Source organism: Miniopterus natalensis, chromosome 11, assembly GCF_054644295.1.
Source record: "Miniopterus natalensis isolate mMinNat1 chromosome 11, mMinNat1.hap1, whole genome shotgun sequence".
Classification (NCBI taxonomy): Eukaryota; Metazoa; Chordata; class Mammalia; order Chiroptera; family Miniopteridae; genus Miniopterus; species Miniopterus natalensis.
In genome coordinates, this window is record NC_142091.1 from 71,895,477 (window position 1) to 71,910,347 (window position 14,871).

General features: G+C 48.5%; 2 protein-coding genes and 9 non-coding genes across 13 annotated transcripts; all 11 read right to left on the reverse strand.

Annotated features, from left to right (window-relative positions):
* Positions 1 to 272: 272 nt before the first annotated feature.
* TEX54 (testis expressed 54) lies at positions 273 to 672 on the reverse strand. The gene is made up of 2 exons (XM_087821932.1): positions 594 to 672; positions 273 to 478 (listed from the first exon to the last, which is right to left on the reverse strand). The coding sequence occupies exons 1-2, from the start codon at positions 670 to 672 to the stop codon at positions 273 to 275; spliced, it is 285 nt and encodes a 94-aa protein (XP_087678058.1).
* Positions 673 to 797: 125 nt separating this feature from the next.
* WDR74 (WD repeat domain 74) lies at positions 798 to 7,550 on the reverse strand. Of its 3 annotated transcripts, none has more exons than XM_016216343.2 (12): positions 5,874 to 7,550; positions 5,614 to 5,765; positions 5,426 to 5,532; positions 5,224 to 5,345; positions 3,678 to 3,753; positions 3,393 to 3,539; positions 3,124 to 3,225; positions 2,087 to 2,187; positions 1,945 to 2,000; positions 1,512 to 1,657; positions 1,367 to 1,423; positions 798 to 1,038 (listed from the first exon to the last, which is right to left on the reverse strand). In XM_016216343.2, exons 2-12 carry the CDS (start codon positions 5,675 to 5,677, stop codon positions 859 to 861), a joined length of 1,158 nt encoding a protein of 385 aa, XP_016071829.2. In that variant the 5' UTR covers positions 5,678 to 5,765; positions 5,874 to 7,550; the 3' UTR covers positions 798 to 858. The 3 variants fall into 3 exon arrangements, with proteins under 3 accessions (XP_016071829.2, XP_087678056.1, XP_087678057.1); XM_087821930.1 differs by having other exon boundaries at positions 799 to 1,038; positions 5,314 to 5,345; XM_087821931.1 differs by lacking the exons at positions 5,224 to 5,345; positions 5,426 to 5,532; positions 5,614 to 5,765; positions 5,874 to 7,550 and having other exon boundaries at positions 800 to 1,038; positions 3,628 to 4,288.
* On the reverse strand, positions 7,076 to 7,266 carry LOC148092094 (U2 spliceosomal RNA). Its single transcript, XR_015715368.1, has one exon. It is a non-coding gene; the product is annotated as a U2 spliceosomal RNA (small nuclear RNA).
* A 4,256-nt stretch (positions 7,551 to 11,806) lies between the features above and the next one.
* LOC148092095 (small nucleolar RNA SNORD22) lies at positions 11,807 to 11,932 on the reverse strand. Its single transcript, XR_015715373.1, has one exon. It is a non-coding gene; the product is annotated as a small nucleolar RNA SNORD22 (small nucleolar RNA).
* Positions 11,933 to 12,220: 288 nt separating this feature from the next.
* Positions 12,221 to 12,289, reverse strand: LOC148092096 (small nucleolar RNA SNORD31). The gene has a single exon (XR_015715371.1). It is a non-coding gene; the product is annotated as a small nucleolar RNA SNORD31 (small nucleolar RNA).
* Positions 12,290 to 12,476: 187 nt separating this feature from the next.
* LOC148092097 (small nucleolar RNA SNORD30) lies at positions 12,477 to 12,546 on the reverse strand. Its single transcript, XR_015715376.1, has one exon. It is a non-coding gene; the product is annotated as a small nucleolar RNA SNORD30 (small nucleolar RNA).
* A 174-nt stretch (positions 12,547 to 12,720) lies between these two features.
* On the reverse strand, positions 12,721 to 12,787 carry LOC148092098 (small nucleolar RNA SNORD29). Its single transcript, XR_015715380.1, has one exon. It is a non-coding gene; the product is annotated as a small nucleolar RNA SNORD29 (small nucleolar RNA).
* Positions 12,788 to 12,987: 200 nt separating this feature from the next.
* LOC148092099 (small nucleolar RNA SNORD22) lies at positions 12,988 to 13,115 on the reverse strand. The gene has a single exon (XR_015715375.1). It is a non-coding gene; the product is annotated as a small nucleolar RNA SNORD22 (small nucleolar RNA).
* Positions 13,116 to 13,481: 366 nt separating this feature from the next.
* LOC148092100 (small nucleolar RNA SNORD28) lies at positions 13,482 to 13,556 on the reverse strand. The gene has a single exon (XR_015715381.1). It is a non-coding gene; the product is annotated as a small nucleolar RNA SNORD28 (small nucleolar RNA).
* Positions 13,557 to 13,856: 300 nt separating this feature from the next.
* Positions 13,857 to 13,928, reverse strand: LOC148092101 (small nucleolar RNA SNORD27). Its single transcript, XR_015715372.1, has one exon. It is a non-coding gene; the product is annotated as a small nucleolar RNA SNORD27 (small nucleolar RNA).
* A 291-nt stretch (positions 13,929 to 14,219) lies between these two features.
* Positions 14,220 to 14,289, reverse strand: LOC148092102 (small nucleolar RNA SNORD26). Its single transcript, XR_015715377.1, has one exon. It is a non-coding gene; the product is annotated as a small nucleolar RNA SNORD26 (small nucleolar RNA).
* Between the last annotated feature and the right edge of the window lie 582 nt (positions 14,290 to 14,871).

A 14,871-nucleotide genomic window follows, 5' to 3' on the forward strand; every position in this document is an offset into this window, starting at 1 on the left:
GCCTTTTGGAGCCCGGCAACCCGAGGGACACGCCCCCTCACCCAAATACGGGAACGACTCCGCTCTTCCATTGGCTAGGACGCTGCCGTGACCCCGCCCCCTAGGAGCTAGAGCCCGGGCCCAGCCGGCTGGGCCAGCCTCTGGGGAGGAGCCTTAAAGAGACCGCGGCCCGGGTGGTGCGGGCCGAGGGGCAGAAGTACAAGCGCTCCGGCTAGTACACGTTAGAAACTTTATTCTCTGGAGGCTGGGGAGGACTGAGAGCAGGGCTGGGGTCATCCCTTCTCTGGCTCCTCCATGATTTCATCCGGGCTGTTCTCCTGGAACGTACACCCATGTTTATGGACAGATTGCCTCTTGGCTGACCTCGAGCCCCGACGGCTGAACAAGGATAGCCGCCGCCACAGCACTGTGATCAAGAGGCTTTCGGTAGACTTGCGATTCCGGCGGTCTGGCGAGTCCACATCGACCTCTTCGGTGTCTGCCAGGATGATGCGGCCGCTGAACTCCGCTCCCCCCTCCCCCCTCCCCCCCAACCTCATCGGCTCTTTCCCTCTCCCATTCCCTGGGCACCCCGGCTGTGTTTCTGTTCCCACCTTCCTGGACTTCCTCCGACACGGCCTCCTTGACCTGTACACTGGTGGTGTTCAAGTCCTTGTCTTGGCAGCAGCCCATGGCCCGCGTGGCCCGGCACTCAGTGCCACCCACTCCAGCCCACCGGGCTCCCACCAGGCTTTTGTGACGTCAGATATCCCGCCGCCCCAGCTCAGACAGCAGCCACCCCTTTCGTGTCTCCCATCACAAAAGGCTCAGGGTCGTGATGGGTGTCAGCTGTTTATTTACAAAGTGAGCTCAGGCCCTTCAGGGGCTGGTAGAGCCAGGCCGCTTCTTCTTTCTCCGTCTGGTTTGGAAAGCCCCTGGGGTCTGCTCCAAATCCGGGAGCTTCCGCTTGGCAGCTGCCTCCAAAGAGGCCCAAAGTTCATCTACCTCTGTGTCTTCTGGGGACGACTTATTGGGCACTTGAGGCTCTTGCGGCTCATCCTGGTGAGTGGAGAAAAGCTTAGGAGCCAGGAGCACAGTAACAGACCCACAGAGGAGTTGCTCACTGGGAAATAATCTTTCCAGGTACCACCACTTTTCTTTTACATCCTGCTCCGGTAAACAATTCCCATACATGGTCCTATGTCACTCTTGGCAGTAACTCTGTCAGGACTATAACTATTAACACTCCTCACAAAAATTAAGTAATGTGGCGGGGAGATGGACAGCGCCAAGTCTGTGTTCCAGTTGCTTCCTTTTTCTCCCCACATGGAAATAAATTCTCATATCTATGCCCTTGGTTCCCACCTTCCCAGACCCAACTGCTTACCTCCCAGTTATCCCTGCCTGACAGAAGAAGGCAGTTCAGTTGAGACTTGAGATAAACCTGCAAGAGATGAGGGGTCTTAAGGAGCCAAACACAGTGAAATATACAGAAACATGAACGGGGGGCACAGGAGACAACAGGCTCTCACCTTATGCTCCAGGCCCCGTGGATTCCGGATCCTATGTACCCTCAAGATTCTGTCCAAGCCACAGGAAGCTAGTAGAGGCTTTGAAGGGTGGCACTGCAACCCTCGGACACTGCCGGCCAGCCCCTTCAGACAGCCCAGTAGACGCCCTAGGGAAAGGAGGAGGCATTGCCAACAGCCAGTACTGAGTGTTTACTGTTCAAATCACTTTTCATTTCAATATTTAATCCTCAGATAGGGGTTACCATTATATCTCCATTTTACGGGTGAAGGACCTAAGGCACAGGGAGTTGACGTAATTTGTCCAAGGCCATATAGCTTTTGAAACCAGAATATGAACCCAAACTGACAACTAAAAGAGGCTTCAACAGCTCCACTGTGCTGCCTCAGAAGGAATCCTGCCCTTCTCTTCCCCCAGGGCTCCCCAGTCCACTACCTTGCCGAAGGTCAATTTCTGCCAGCTGCCCATGAGTGTTCCCCACAATCACCGAACTGAGGAGGAGACCAGAGGCATGTGAGGTCAGCAGGAGCTTCCTGGAGTCCTTCCTGACCCCACTCTTTGCCCTCTAAACACTCACTTGCCCCCCGGAGTGAGAGTCATAGCTGTCAGTGGGTACTCTCCATAGGTGGTCTCTAGTACTGGCCGGCGCTGGGGGGAGGCTGGATCATAGACACGGACCTGGAGGAAAACTTAAGTATCACAAGGATATCCTTGCCCCACATACACCCCATGGCTTCCCCACATCTTCACTCCCTCCTTCATACACTTCTTTCCTGTTTATGACCTACTCTTAGAGAAACTTTCTTATTTGAAATGTACCCGTCTTCTCTCAGTATTGGGGGTTGGGGGAGAGCTGCTTAGCAGCATAAATGGGCATGGCTGAAGGGAGCAGTCCCCCAGGTTGGGAAGTGGCAGCATTCCCATGGTCTGCATGTGAAACCATTACATCCCTCCATACTCTCATCTTGCGATGGAAAAGCAAGTCAGTTAAATTGTCAGAGGATGCTGAATTTTAAGCAGAGGTTTAGCCTGAGCAAGGGAGAGGAGAGGAAGCCCCCATGTGTGTTTTAAGCAGAAGCATATCCCCAAGATCAGACTTCAATATGCAGGAGCAAAGGAAACAGCAAATACAGTAACCCAGTTCTGCCTGGGTCAGGGCTATAAAGATCCCAGGTGGGCCCTTCTTATAGAGCTGAGGAGATGAGGAGCTGAGGCCAGAGAGGAAAGAGTAAAGCCTGGGTCCTGCAGCAAATCAGAGGGCTGCATCAGGACCAGAAAACCCAGTTCTTTTGGCCTGCAGCCCAATGTTCTCTTAGGACACCTGCACCCTCTAAATCTACTGTGAAAGAAATACTCTCTCCTCCTCTTCCCTCTTCTAGATAGGAGGAAAAAGAAGAGTCATAGTTCAGGAAACTCCATCCTAGAATACAGTAAGAGAGGGTTATGAGGCTGCAATGGAAAAGGGAGTGCTCCCTCCTCTGAGAGCTCAGGGATGGAAGAAGGTTGGTGAGAGGAGTGGCGGTGACAAAGGATGGGGGCAGAGCCTATGCAAGGAGGTTGTTTCTCTAGGAGGCTACTTAAGCCCATAGGAGGTAGGGGTGGGTGGTGCTTTACCTGGTGGTACCCTGTACAGGTGACAAGTTTCTGTGACTCAGGGAGGAACTGTATGTCCTGGTCCCAGATGGGAACTCGCAGGTCCAGCCAGTCATTCCGTACCTGGTAGGGCAGGTAAATGGGAGACAAGGTTGTGGGGAGCTCAGTGTGCTCTTTCCTTCAGCCCTCTGTCATCATCCCCTAAAGCCCACCTGGTCTCTAACTCATGGTCAGTGGCCCCCAGCCTCCGGGGACCTCAGACCCAGACCCTCCCTACCCCTGTGACTCACGTTCTTGGCTCTGAACACAGGCTCCTCAGAGCCCTGCAGGTCCCACACCTTCAAAGCATTCTCCTTCCCACCTGTGGCAACTACATGGGGGTGCACTGGGTCTTGGCGCATCCTACACACCCCAGGACCCACCCTCAGTTCCAGGAGCTAAAAAGAATGAGAATGAGAGGGGAAATGAGAGTCAGGTTCCAGAGTTCCTAACCCTCCTCCCCCAAAGCTCTCGTTCAACTCCTACCCTGGCTCCCGCCTTCCCCAACCATCAGGATCAGGGCAGGGGAGCCTCACTGGGTCAGAGGATGTCTCCTTGTCATTGTCACGCCAGACTCGGAGAATCCCAGAATCCACACATGTGATGAGGGTGCTGCAGGCAGGGGAAGGATAGAGTTAGGTTTTTTAAAAAAGTGTGAAAGTATTCTCTAAGCCACAGTCAACCCACTCCCACATTAACTAGACTCCTACCAGCCCTCTTCCTAAGAAAGCCTCCAGGTAACTTGGGCCTGGACAGGGCTTGACAGTTTCCAGCTTCAGTGTCTATTATTTAATTTCCTCAACAGAGTGAGGGTTTGCCAGTGTTATAAGTGGAAGAGACTGAAGCTCTGGTCAATTAAAAGATTTGCCCACTCAGCAAATATCAGAACCAGAAATCGCTGTGATACTCCAAAGCAGAGTGCCATTGTATTCCATAGCCACATCTGGGGCAGCTGGCCCTGCCGGTCTTTCTGAATCTTGAGTTGGTCACCAGGGGTCAGGATCAGTAACTCTGAAATAGGACTGGTCTGGATTTAGGGTTTGGCCAAAGCAAAACACCAGCTTCTCTGGAGTTCCCTGTTCTAGGTTCCAGGTGCTAAATGTCCATCTCTCCTTCAGTGTACTCCTCCCAAGAAGCCCGAGCAAGTCTCCCTAGGAGCTGTACAGCCTGAGCCTATGCTGTTTCTCACATTTGCCCACCCTTCCCATCGTGGTTCGGGGTCTCTATCGCTTGCCTTGGCTGTGGCAATAGTCTCCCAACTCCTCTCTCTCCAATTCATCCTCCACAGCTCTGACCACAGCACTGCCTACTCAAAACCAGTGACTCCCACCACCTACAAAACAAAATCTCTCAGCCTGGCACTTAAAGTCCTTTACAATTAATACCAACCTACTCTGCCCATCTTATATTAAAATGCTTCCTCAGCATCAACCCCCAAATGCTATTTATCTTCCCTGAAAGGTACCTGGTAGTGTAAGACCAATCCTTGGCCTCTGCCCAGGAAGTAGCCTCTTTCTAGAGTGCCCTTACCCCTTTCCCTACCTGTCAAAATTCTACCAATTCTTCAAGGCCTACTTTAAATGTCTCACGCCTCACAGAGCTTCCTAGACCTCATCTGTCAGAATTATCACCACCAAGCCTACACAGCCTGGGCACAACCTCCTCTCTTCATCTTAGGCCAGTAATCTAACCACCAGCACTTTCCTCCTATCCTTTACTCTGGGAGCTTCATCATCTTGTTGTTAGTTGTCAGTCTCCATTTAAAAACATCCTCTTAACTATTAAATGACTTGCACAGGGTCTCAAAAGGTTATAGAGCCGGGAGAAAATTCCTCGAGTATGCAGCCGCTATGAAAGTAGATACTGTGTGTGTCTGGTTCACCTGCATCCCCTTGCATTTCGCTCAATGCCTGCAACTCACTATTCAATAAATGCTTATAGGAATGAACAAAAGAAGACAGGATACAGGTCCCTGTCACCCAGCCCAGGCCCGAGTCACGTACGGGTCGATCGCCATTATTCAGCCGTCCTGCGGGAGCCTCAACGCTCTCCCTAAACGTTCAGCGAGGGGCTCAGTCTTACCCGTCGACCTGGGCGAGACCTCGGAACACGCCCTCCCCGCCGGGGCAGTGGCTCTGGCCCTGGAATCTGCCCTCCTCGGTGCTGAAGTACCTCACTGTCCTGTCGGCACAGCCCACCAGGATCTGCGGGCAGAGGAGGGTAGGATGGCGAGGAGAGCGAGGCTACCGGGCCCCCAGCTCCAGCCCGGCCGGCGACCGCTCACCTGTGTCTCACCGCCCGCGCCCCAGCACAGGGCGCTCACCGCCTCCTCGCGCCGCGGCTGTCCCGCCGCCGTGAAGTTCGCCGCCTGTTTCCGCTGAAGGTTCACTCCTGCGGGACGCGGGCATCAGTCGCACCGAGGTTGCGAGCTGGCGACCTCCCCGCTTCCCGACGCCCCGTCCTGCCACGCACCTTTCAGGATCCCAGTCTCGGAGCCGACCCACACATGGTTCCAGCGAGCCCCTGCTGCGGCCATCCCGGAGCCTGGCAGCCGACAGCCGCACTTCCGGCGCAGCCTTTACGTCACCGGAGCGCGCCCAGCGGGACCCGGACCAACGCGGGTTCTGGGAGCGTAAAGGCCGGAAGAGTATAAGTCACCGGCCTGCTCTTTGGTTTAGCGGCACAAAAACAAAATGTAGAGGTAGCTGTGGGGATCTGAAGAGTAAGCTGACCAGTTTTCACTTGGAGTGGATCTCATCCTAACTGGACCGCGATGCCGGGTCGAGCCAGCCCTAGTCCGTCTCCCTGCTCCGAAGCATCCTGGCATGTTTTTTTCTGTACAAGAGTCCACTTCAGACACGATTCAAACCACTACTGTGGGCCATGGCTTCAAACTCCACTATAAAAGACACAAAACGAAGAAAGACGGGGAAAATGAAACCGACGATCTCAAAACAGGTCTCTGTTTTGGAAAGGTGGAGGTAGGGCGTCATTTTTATTTCCTCACATTGAGGTTTGGTGATGGTAAAAACTAGCTCAGAGTAAAAATCTGCGGATAACAGAAACAATATTCCTCTCAAGGATAAGCTGCAACTGTAAAATGTAACGGCTCTCTTTGAATGCTTGTCTTCTTACTGAAAAACATTGTTCTCGGAAATCATAGACTATCAGAAACTTTGTTCTTTGAAATTATATCAGTAAGAATAGAGCATCCCCAAAGCGGCCTTGATTATCAGCGCAGCTGCAGAGCTGCCAATAAGGATCCTGAGCATAATGTTCCACACTTACTAATTTTTTAAAATATATCTTTATTGCCGTCAGAGAGAGGAAAGGAGAGGGAGAGAGAGAGATAGAAACATCAATGGGAGAGTCATTGATCGGCTGCAGCCCGCAACCCCGGCATGTGCCCTGACCGGGAATCGAACCCTGATCGCCCGGATCCTAGGTCGACGCTCTACCGCTGAGCCACGCCCCGCGGGGCTACACTTATTTTTTAATTATCAAGGAAACGGCACCTTGAGCACACTTCACAGTCCAGACCTGGTGTTGACGTCTTTGCACACAGTTGTACTCTTAATATTGAGCCTATCAGAGAGCACTAAACCTAATACCTAAATAAACTCCGTCTTTTTGTATGTGTGGTTGGGGAACACGCCAGTATGTCTGGGTTCTTAAGGCTGAGAGTTGGGCCCAGACCATAACCGAACCAACCAACCACTCTTCGGTGTGCTAGAAAACTGAAATTTGCCTTGAAGCGATTTACATAGAAAAAAAAACAAAAGCCGAATATCGATCTTTTTAACTACAATAGCAGATAAGAAAAACGTATTAATAATGCTTTAGGAATCTACTCCACGTTTATTCTGAGACAAATCCCCGGAAAAAAAAGAAAAAAGTCGGACAATTCTTATTTTTAACCAATCTTGGGCCCCCGAGGGGGTGTACCGTTCCTGGAGGTACTGCAATACCAGGTCGATACGCGGAGTGGACGGAGCAAGCTCCTATTCCATCTCCTACTTCCAAAAATCCATTTAATATATTGTCCTCGGATAGAGGACGTATCAGATATTAAACTGATAAGAACAGATACTACACTTGATCTTAGCCAAAAGGCCGAGAAGCGATACCGTAGCACCTGCCTCCCCGCCAGGTTTACCGTTACTGTCCCTTTTACATTTGTGGTGACTTTTATGGCCTAACGATTAGATTGTTTCTCAACAAGCAATCTTTTTTAAAGTGAGTTTTATTATTCTTACTTCAAATAGTAGCAGACTATTGAAAAAGACCTTAAACAGAATTATCTACTGCTTTCCTTACGTGCCCACTGCTCGGTGTGTTTTGCATATACCCGCCCCTCCACTTTTTAGCCATCTTGGGATTGGCCCATATACAAGTCGTGATTTCAATGGCTGCTTGGTCTCTTCCCCTAGACGGTGGCTTTAGTCTCGGGTCCCGAAGGCTTTTAGGCGTCCCCTGGGGGCGGCTGGGCGGTGAGCACCGTCTGTGGGTTGAAGGTGCGGCGGGTGGCGGTGTCCCTTCTGCCGAACACGTTTGGAGAGGCCGCGATTCCGGGGCACAGGCTTTGGAGTCCAAATTGCAGAGTTGGGGTCCCTGCTCGACAGCTTCTGACCTAATGACACGAGGCGCGCTGCGTAGGCTCCTGTCTCCTCTTAAATGGGGAAATCATAACGCGCTCAGGGGGTGGCGCTGAGAAGTGAGGACACAGGGAAGGCCTTTAGGGCTGAGTTCTCCTCGCATCCTGGCTCTTTTCTGCGCCTCCCCCTTGACTTGTCACATCCACCCCCACCCTACTTTCGTCTTGCGATGGACCCTTCAGAGGCGAAAACGCCCGGAGAAAGACTTTTCAGAGGTTCCCGACTCGACGGAGGACTCTGCGGTGGGAGAGGGGGGTTTGGGCCAGCAAAGGTCAAATTTAAATGAGCTTTTCTTTTATAGGCTCAAAGCAAAGCGCGGCTTTGTGAAAGGGATTCTATATCCCGCCCAGTCTGAGGAGGGACTTGAGGTCCGGTTTCCTTGGAAACTATGTTAATGTAAATGTGGAATGTTCTGTTGGAAACCTTAGCTGAAACGCTGCTGCTGGGCTGGAAGTAGAGGCCTTGGCTCTGTGCCGACGGTACAGGCAGGGCTGAGATCCTTCAGGCAACAGTAGGTCGTTCTATTCTCACTATTATAATTTCAACTAGCAAGGTTCCTGATAATCCATGATTTTAGAGAACAAGGTCAAGGTTCTCAACACTGTCCTTGATGTCAATTTGTAGCAGAGATGAGAGCAGAAGAGGCACGTTGCAAAGCGCAGTGCTTTCTGTAATCTGTTGTTTTCATGAAACTGATATAACTTGATAAGTAATATTCAAGGCTTATAGCAATCCTCCCCAATTTATACCCCCCTTTTAACTCTTTAAGCTGTTTTTATTTTTAATGATACTTTCCTCCATATTTATAAATTGATTGAACAGTTTTCTACTTCCTATTTTGGGCATTTTGGAGGAAGATGTTATAAACTTAAAAACCAACACAATATGAAACCGGTCAAAGAAATGCCTAGTCAACTTGAAGAGATTTTAGATTTTTATTGTGTCCCCCAACCCTTCTGAGAATCTGTTGGAGGCTTTCCCCAGATAAATGCATATTTGTCTTCCACAATTTTGCGTACAATTTCTGGAGGGATTCTTGGAGTCCCCTGAAACTCATCCACTAATCTACAAGTTTGCAACCATGGCCCTAAAGAGACAGAGAATCTGACTGAAGGTGTCCAAACACCTAAAGAGGGTGAATCAAGTACAGGAGAAGATCTGTTTCCTCCGCCTGGACCCTTCTCCCTCTAGATCTCCCCACTTTCTCCTCTTCAGAGATGCCTTCCCTGACCACCCTTGTTCCATCAGATTCTTCTTTGTCCACATTTATCATATATCTCAGGGTGTCTAAAACTCAGTACTATTGATATTTTGGGCTGGATAATTCATTGCGGAGTAGAAGAGATGAGCTGTCTTTCCTGTGCATTGTAGGGTGTTTAGCAGCCTCTTTGGTCTTTACTCACTAGATGCCAGTAGTATAACCCATACCCTCCAAGTTGGGACAACCAAAAATGTCTGGACATTGCTAAATGTTCCTGGGGGCAAACTCACCCCTGTGCTATTTCAAATAATCTTATTTGCTGGCTGTCTTATTTTGCCCCTCTTTTCTAGAATGTAACCCAAAGGCAAGAGCAAGGCCTTGGCTCTTTGGGTTGAGTACATTGCTCGGTTTGGGATGGAGCAGCTTGCCAGTGCTGCTACCACTTAACTGAAGTGGGGATACTGAGGGAGGAGCAGACATGGACAGGACAGGGAATCAAAGGCCTCAATACCTGAATGGGTATCTGGCGGGGAGGTCAAAGGGTGATTGGGTGCATCTGGAGCTCAGGGAAGAGGTCCAGGGTAGAGACGCTGTAGTCCTGATTCACTAATGTACAGAAGGAATTTGAGGAGCCAGGTCTCAATTGCTCTGGCGCTTTCCCCTATTGCTCTATATTATCCCAGTCTCATTTTTTGTTTTTTTGTTTTTCATTTCTTAGCCCAAGTAGCCATTAACTTGGGCTTTAATTTGAATTCCTCATTTGTCACATGGTGAAAACAGTGTTTGAGGAAGGTGTCATTACCTACCCAACACTTCTAGTGGATCCTGCCTGACCCCCATGTCAGCCTATCTACCTTTGGTTCCATCACCTCCTTGCTGCATTTCCAGGTCTGGGTTAGAGGAACAGTAGCCTCCAGACTCCTACAGCTAATAGCCTGGCCTAATGGTTATGCCCCTGGGGCTTTGACCACTGACCCTCTCCCCACAGAACACTGACCCTGTTCTGTGACAATGGGGAATTTGCTCACCTTTTCCTTGCCTCTATTTCCCCTTCTGGCACATGCCTCCCACGGTTGACGAGGTAATGCACTTAGTGGCTAGTCTGTAGCTAACACTCAACACTCCTGCTTGCAGCTCTTTTATGTTTTTGCAGCTTTGACACACCCTTCACCAGGTGTGCGTGTGGGTTCCCGCCTGGTTTCCAGATCAGCACTCGGGGGGCCTCCCACTGCTGCACTGCCTCTTTCTGGGATTCTCCTCTGCCCTTCCTCCCTTTAAATGCTGGTGCACCGCCACCTGCCCAGGTGCTGGTGTGGGTCTGTTTGATCCTTTCAGAACCAACCCTTCCATTCTTGTGACTGCATTTCTGTTGACTGCTCTCAAATCTGTACGGCTACCCCTTACAGAAAAGCATTTTCTGTTGTCTTATACTGTAGTTCTGACACAAAATGCATAGTTGGCCCTTCATATGTGCTGGTTCCACATACATGTACTAAATGAACTGTAGTTGGAAACTAACAGTACAGAGGGCTTTAACTTTTTTACACTCATGCCATGAATTCATAGGGAGTTCCAGCAGCTCAGGCTCCCTTCTATTGGTTCTGTGCTTCTGAGTGGAACAGGGGGCCGCTTCAGTTGAACCCACATGGGATTTTTTAAAAGCTTCACTGTTGCTGACATGTACCATGTAGTTAGGGTTACAGTAGTTGCCTCTGTACTGACCTTTTTGTCATTCCCTGAACAATACAGTATAACTATTTACACACAGTATCTATATTAGGTATTAAGTAATCTAGAAATGATTTGAAGCAGTTATGCATGCTATATGGAAATACACCATTTTACAAGGGTCTTGGGCATCCTTGATTTTGGTACCCATGGAGATCCTGGAACCAATACTCCAGTATAGAGGCAAGACCTTATCCTAAAATTCACATATGCAAATGTAAAACAGATGGGAATACACAAATTCAGTTTCATATCTATCATCAAATATTGAGAAATAGGTCATTACCTGACAACTTCTATCAAAAATTGCCTCGGTGGGGGTCTGTGTGCATGTTAACCATGCAGATTTGAACCTCCAGGTTTAGAAAACTATGTAACTGCTTTGAAGACTCAGAATTGCTTACCTAACCATACACTTACAACCTCCACCCATGCTGTGTGTCACTGCCCTTCATCCACAAAGCCAAATAAAAAGAGAAAAGACTTGAAAACATTGGGCATGTGTATGGACAGGCAACCCATTTGAGACTAAACTCTCAAGTAGCCATTTGCATATGCTCAGATGTAATGGTATATAGAGATCAAGATGGATGGTTCAAGGCCAATAGTATCATTCAACCCATGATCATCTGAATACCCCCATCCCTACCAGATGCTATAGAAGTCACACCCTATTTAGGTAAACCAGACCCACTCAAACACAGCAATCACAGCAAAGGATAAAAAACCCTTTTATTTTTAAAGACTGAAATGATTATATGCAAAATTGAACAGCTAGATTGTACAAGAAATTGCTTGAAAATTCCTTTTTCATGTCTTCAAAGAGTTGGATTCCTGCAGAGAAAAAGTGAGTTTTCTTACTGGATGGGAAAGAATATGCACAATGAACTTATAAGGGGCTAACCTTTAAACCAAACACCCCCCCCCATAGGTTTTGTTTAAGTTACGTACTTTACATGAGCAGATACTTACCATTATACATGCTTTGTTCTTTTTTTAGACCTGGAAAAAAAATTAAAAAATACATGATTTTTCAACAAGTGATTCACTCTTTTCTTTCCCATGTTTAAAAGTCCATATGATCCCTCAGACAGTTCCTTCTGGAACAAACTTTCCTCTTCTCCCCCAGCCAGCCCCAGTGGGTTCACCTTTACAGGCTCTGGGACTAGGACAGGAGGTAAGACATGTGAATGTTTCTTCACTGGGAAATTATAGCTTGGCTTCCACTTTGCACCTGAATTACTCACCTCTAACTGCAAACTGAAGCTGAGCAGAAATACAGCTTACGTTTCTCCTGCAAAAGAATGATTGGGAACTAAGTTTCTCAACCAGCCCCAAGAATGAATCCCCATTGCCTGGAGGAAAGGTACACCTGTATAGGCTATGTATGCTCCAACACACACACACACTTTATAGGAACTAGGTAATCCAAAGAACTTTCTATATTGGCTGTACTATTTACTTTCCATTGTCACTTTTTGCTCCAAGGCAAGCTCACAGCTCAGAAAATACCTTTCAGTCACAGTGATCAGACTGGGGCGGTATCAAACTCATCACTGGTGAGTGATCCAAAGTGCTACACACAAAATTGCAGCAATTTTTATATAGTAGCCTTACATTAAAAGTGTTGCAAAGGCATTTACCTTAAGTCATTCTTTGAACTCCAGAAGGTGCTGGACCTGAAACAAACGAGTAAATCAGAAACACTTACTTTCTGCATTAAAAGTTATTCCTGCCTCAGCCATTTCCTAGAATATCAGATTTCCGAGTCTCAACAGCAAGTCATCAGCCGAACGAGATTCCAAGTAAGTCATCACATACATATAGGCCTAAAAAGGCACCTTCCTATCAAGCATGTTGTACGCACCAAAACATATGGAAACCACTCACCTCTGAGTAAACAGCAGGTTACTGGTTACAGTACCTAAGGAAAGACAAAGCTGTGGTTGATAAAAATTCCTCAACTTAGCATCCCCTCCACTACTGTCTTCTCCAGTTTCTCAGGTGTTCGAATGTTTTCATTACATAAGTCATAGTGAGCTAGTTTGCTTCATCATAGAAACTGACTACTTGGTAGCATAGGCCTGACATTCGTAAACTAACCTTTCAACTCTGGAGGCTTTTCAGTAGTATACAGGACTCAGCTGCTCCTAAATAAGACCAAATAATTAGCAAAATATCTAAAACAGTCAAAGCTATTTTAACCATAGCTAATGGATAGATCAAGAAAGACTAAGCAAATGCTCCTTTTAAGTATTTGTTACACCTCAGACAGTTCCTTATGGAACAAGTTCTCATCCTCTCTCCCAGTTAGCCCCAGTGGGTTCACCATTACTGGCTCTGGGGCTAGAACAGGGGTTAAGACAGGATGTTTGCTCTCCTCACTGGCACCGGACTCTGGAGCAAGCTACAACAAAATTACAAATACTCACCACCTCCAAGTCTTTCCACGAGATCAACCCTGGGTAGATCAATGGGGATCTAGGAGAGGCAAGAGGCCAAGAAACATCACTACAAGGAACAAGAGAAACCAGAAAGCTATATGGGTCAATCAAAGCTCTGGTAACAAAAAAATCCCATATTGCTAAGTTATCCGTTGGATAACGGATTCACGCGTTACTTCACGACAGTATTGGGAGAAGCTGCTTACCATTAAGATAGATGAATATATCGTCACCAGGACAACCTGTAAACGAGGAGCAAATGATTACTTAGAAATAGTAGAATGGAATAAGGTTTCCTCATTTAACAGAAACTGCCATCAGAACTCTAACATGCTATTACCTGTCACACCTCACAGAGCATCAGTGTAACAATTCAAATCATCTGACAGTGGCACATGAGTAAAGGAAAAAAATCACACCCTCAACTCTACTACTGGATTGTTCTCTCCGTTCCCAGGAAAATTATTCCAAGAGAAACAAGCTGGAGGAGCATTTACCATTTGCTCTCCTGGTTGTGGGGAACACTGGAGAGATGACATCTCAATCCCCCATTTAAACAATTACCTGTAGTCACCCTGGGAGGCAGTTGACTTCCTCAGGATTGGTAGTGAGATGCTGGGGACAGAAAAAGGAGGCATTACATATACCCAATAATAGCCATTCAAGACCCTTGAATACTCTTAGCCCACTTCTCAGCAGTAAGATGACATCACTTTTAAGTTCAGTCATATGCTTGTCATTTTATGTTCATCACGGAGTGGCCAGCCCAACTGGATGCCCATCGAGACACTGCGCCCCTACCCCTAACTGCATAAGAATTGTACACCCACCGGGGCATCACTGCAATGATTCATTTGCACAGGGACAGGCCTTGTCCCATCCTCCAACCTGTAAGCTCTTTTGAACGGAACCATACCTGAAAAAAAAAAAAGGAGATCCTTCACTTAGTTTTATACCTTGCAGCCTGTCTCATGTTAGTGCCTTAATATTTCAGAGCTAAAAAACCCCCTCAAATATGAAAAAAAATCCCAAACATTTGCTGCGGATGGTGCTACTCAGAATTTACGGTTCTCCACTAATCCATCAGAGAGAGAGAGTTCAATTTTTATCATCCCCGTAGCACATCCCACGGGACTTCCACACACAGTGGAGGAACGGCCGTAAGGGCCTCAGGCACTCACTCGAACGAGGGATGTTGCGGTGCTTCAGCGTCCGAACGCGCGCAGACCCTGCAGACAAAGAGGACGTTAGGTCAGCGCTAAGCATTTCGCTAACGCTTTGTTTTCCGGAACGACGACTGCATCGGCTGTGCAAGGCCAGTCTCAGAGTTTCTTATCCTCACGGAATTCAGCACAGGTCTGTGAAAAGCTTCTCATCACAGACGGCCGCCGGCACGGCTCGCCATCGCCATTTTGTCCTTCACAAAGCCCTGCACCAGCTTCGGGGCCGGGAGGCCATGGCTAAAGTCGCCCCTCTCCCCACCCCAACCAAACGGATGCAACACAGACGACAGCCTAAGGCGCGCCACGCTCACGGGGCCACTACGTTTTGAAACGCAAAGCACACTCACCCAGAAGAGCAGAAAAACGAGACCTAGAGCGCCCAGCGAAGCACTTAAATACCACCTCGCAGAGGCCCACGGGATTTGAGGGCGGGACTGTGGCCTGCGCAGGCGCTTGAGGAGAGCGCGTGCGAGCCCGGG

Excerpts from the sequence above, each read along its gene's own strand:
- TEX54 (XM_087821932.1), bottom strand. The coding sequence starts at position 672 with ATGGGCTGCTGCCAAGACAAGGACTTGAACACCACCAGTGTACAGGTC. Across the intron at positions 479-593 it reads GTCGGAGGAAGTCCAGGAAG|ACACCGAAGAGGTCGATGTG; the intron begins GTGGGAACAGAA and ends TCATCCTGGCAG.
- WDR74 (XM_016216343.2), bottom strand. The coding sequence starts at position 5,677 with ATGGCCGCAGCAGGGGCTCGCTGGAACCATGTGTGGGTCGGCTCCGAG. Across the intron at positions 3,226-3,392 it reads CTGTGTTCAGAGCCAAGAAC|GTACGGAATGACTGGCTGGA; the intron begins GTGAGTCACAGG and ends CTGCCCTACCAG. Across the intron at positions 1,424-1,511 it reads CACGGGGCCTGGAGCATAAG|GTTTATCTCAAGTCTCAACT; the intron begins GTGAGAGCCTGT and ends CATCTCTTGCAG.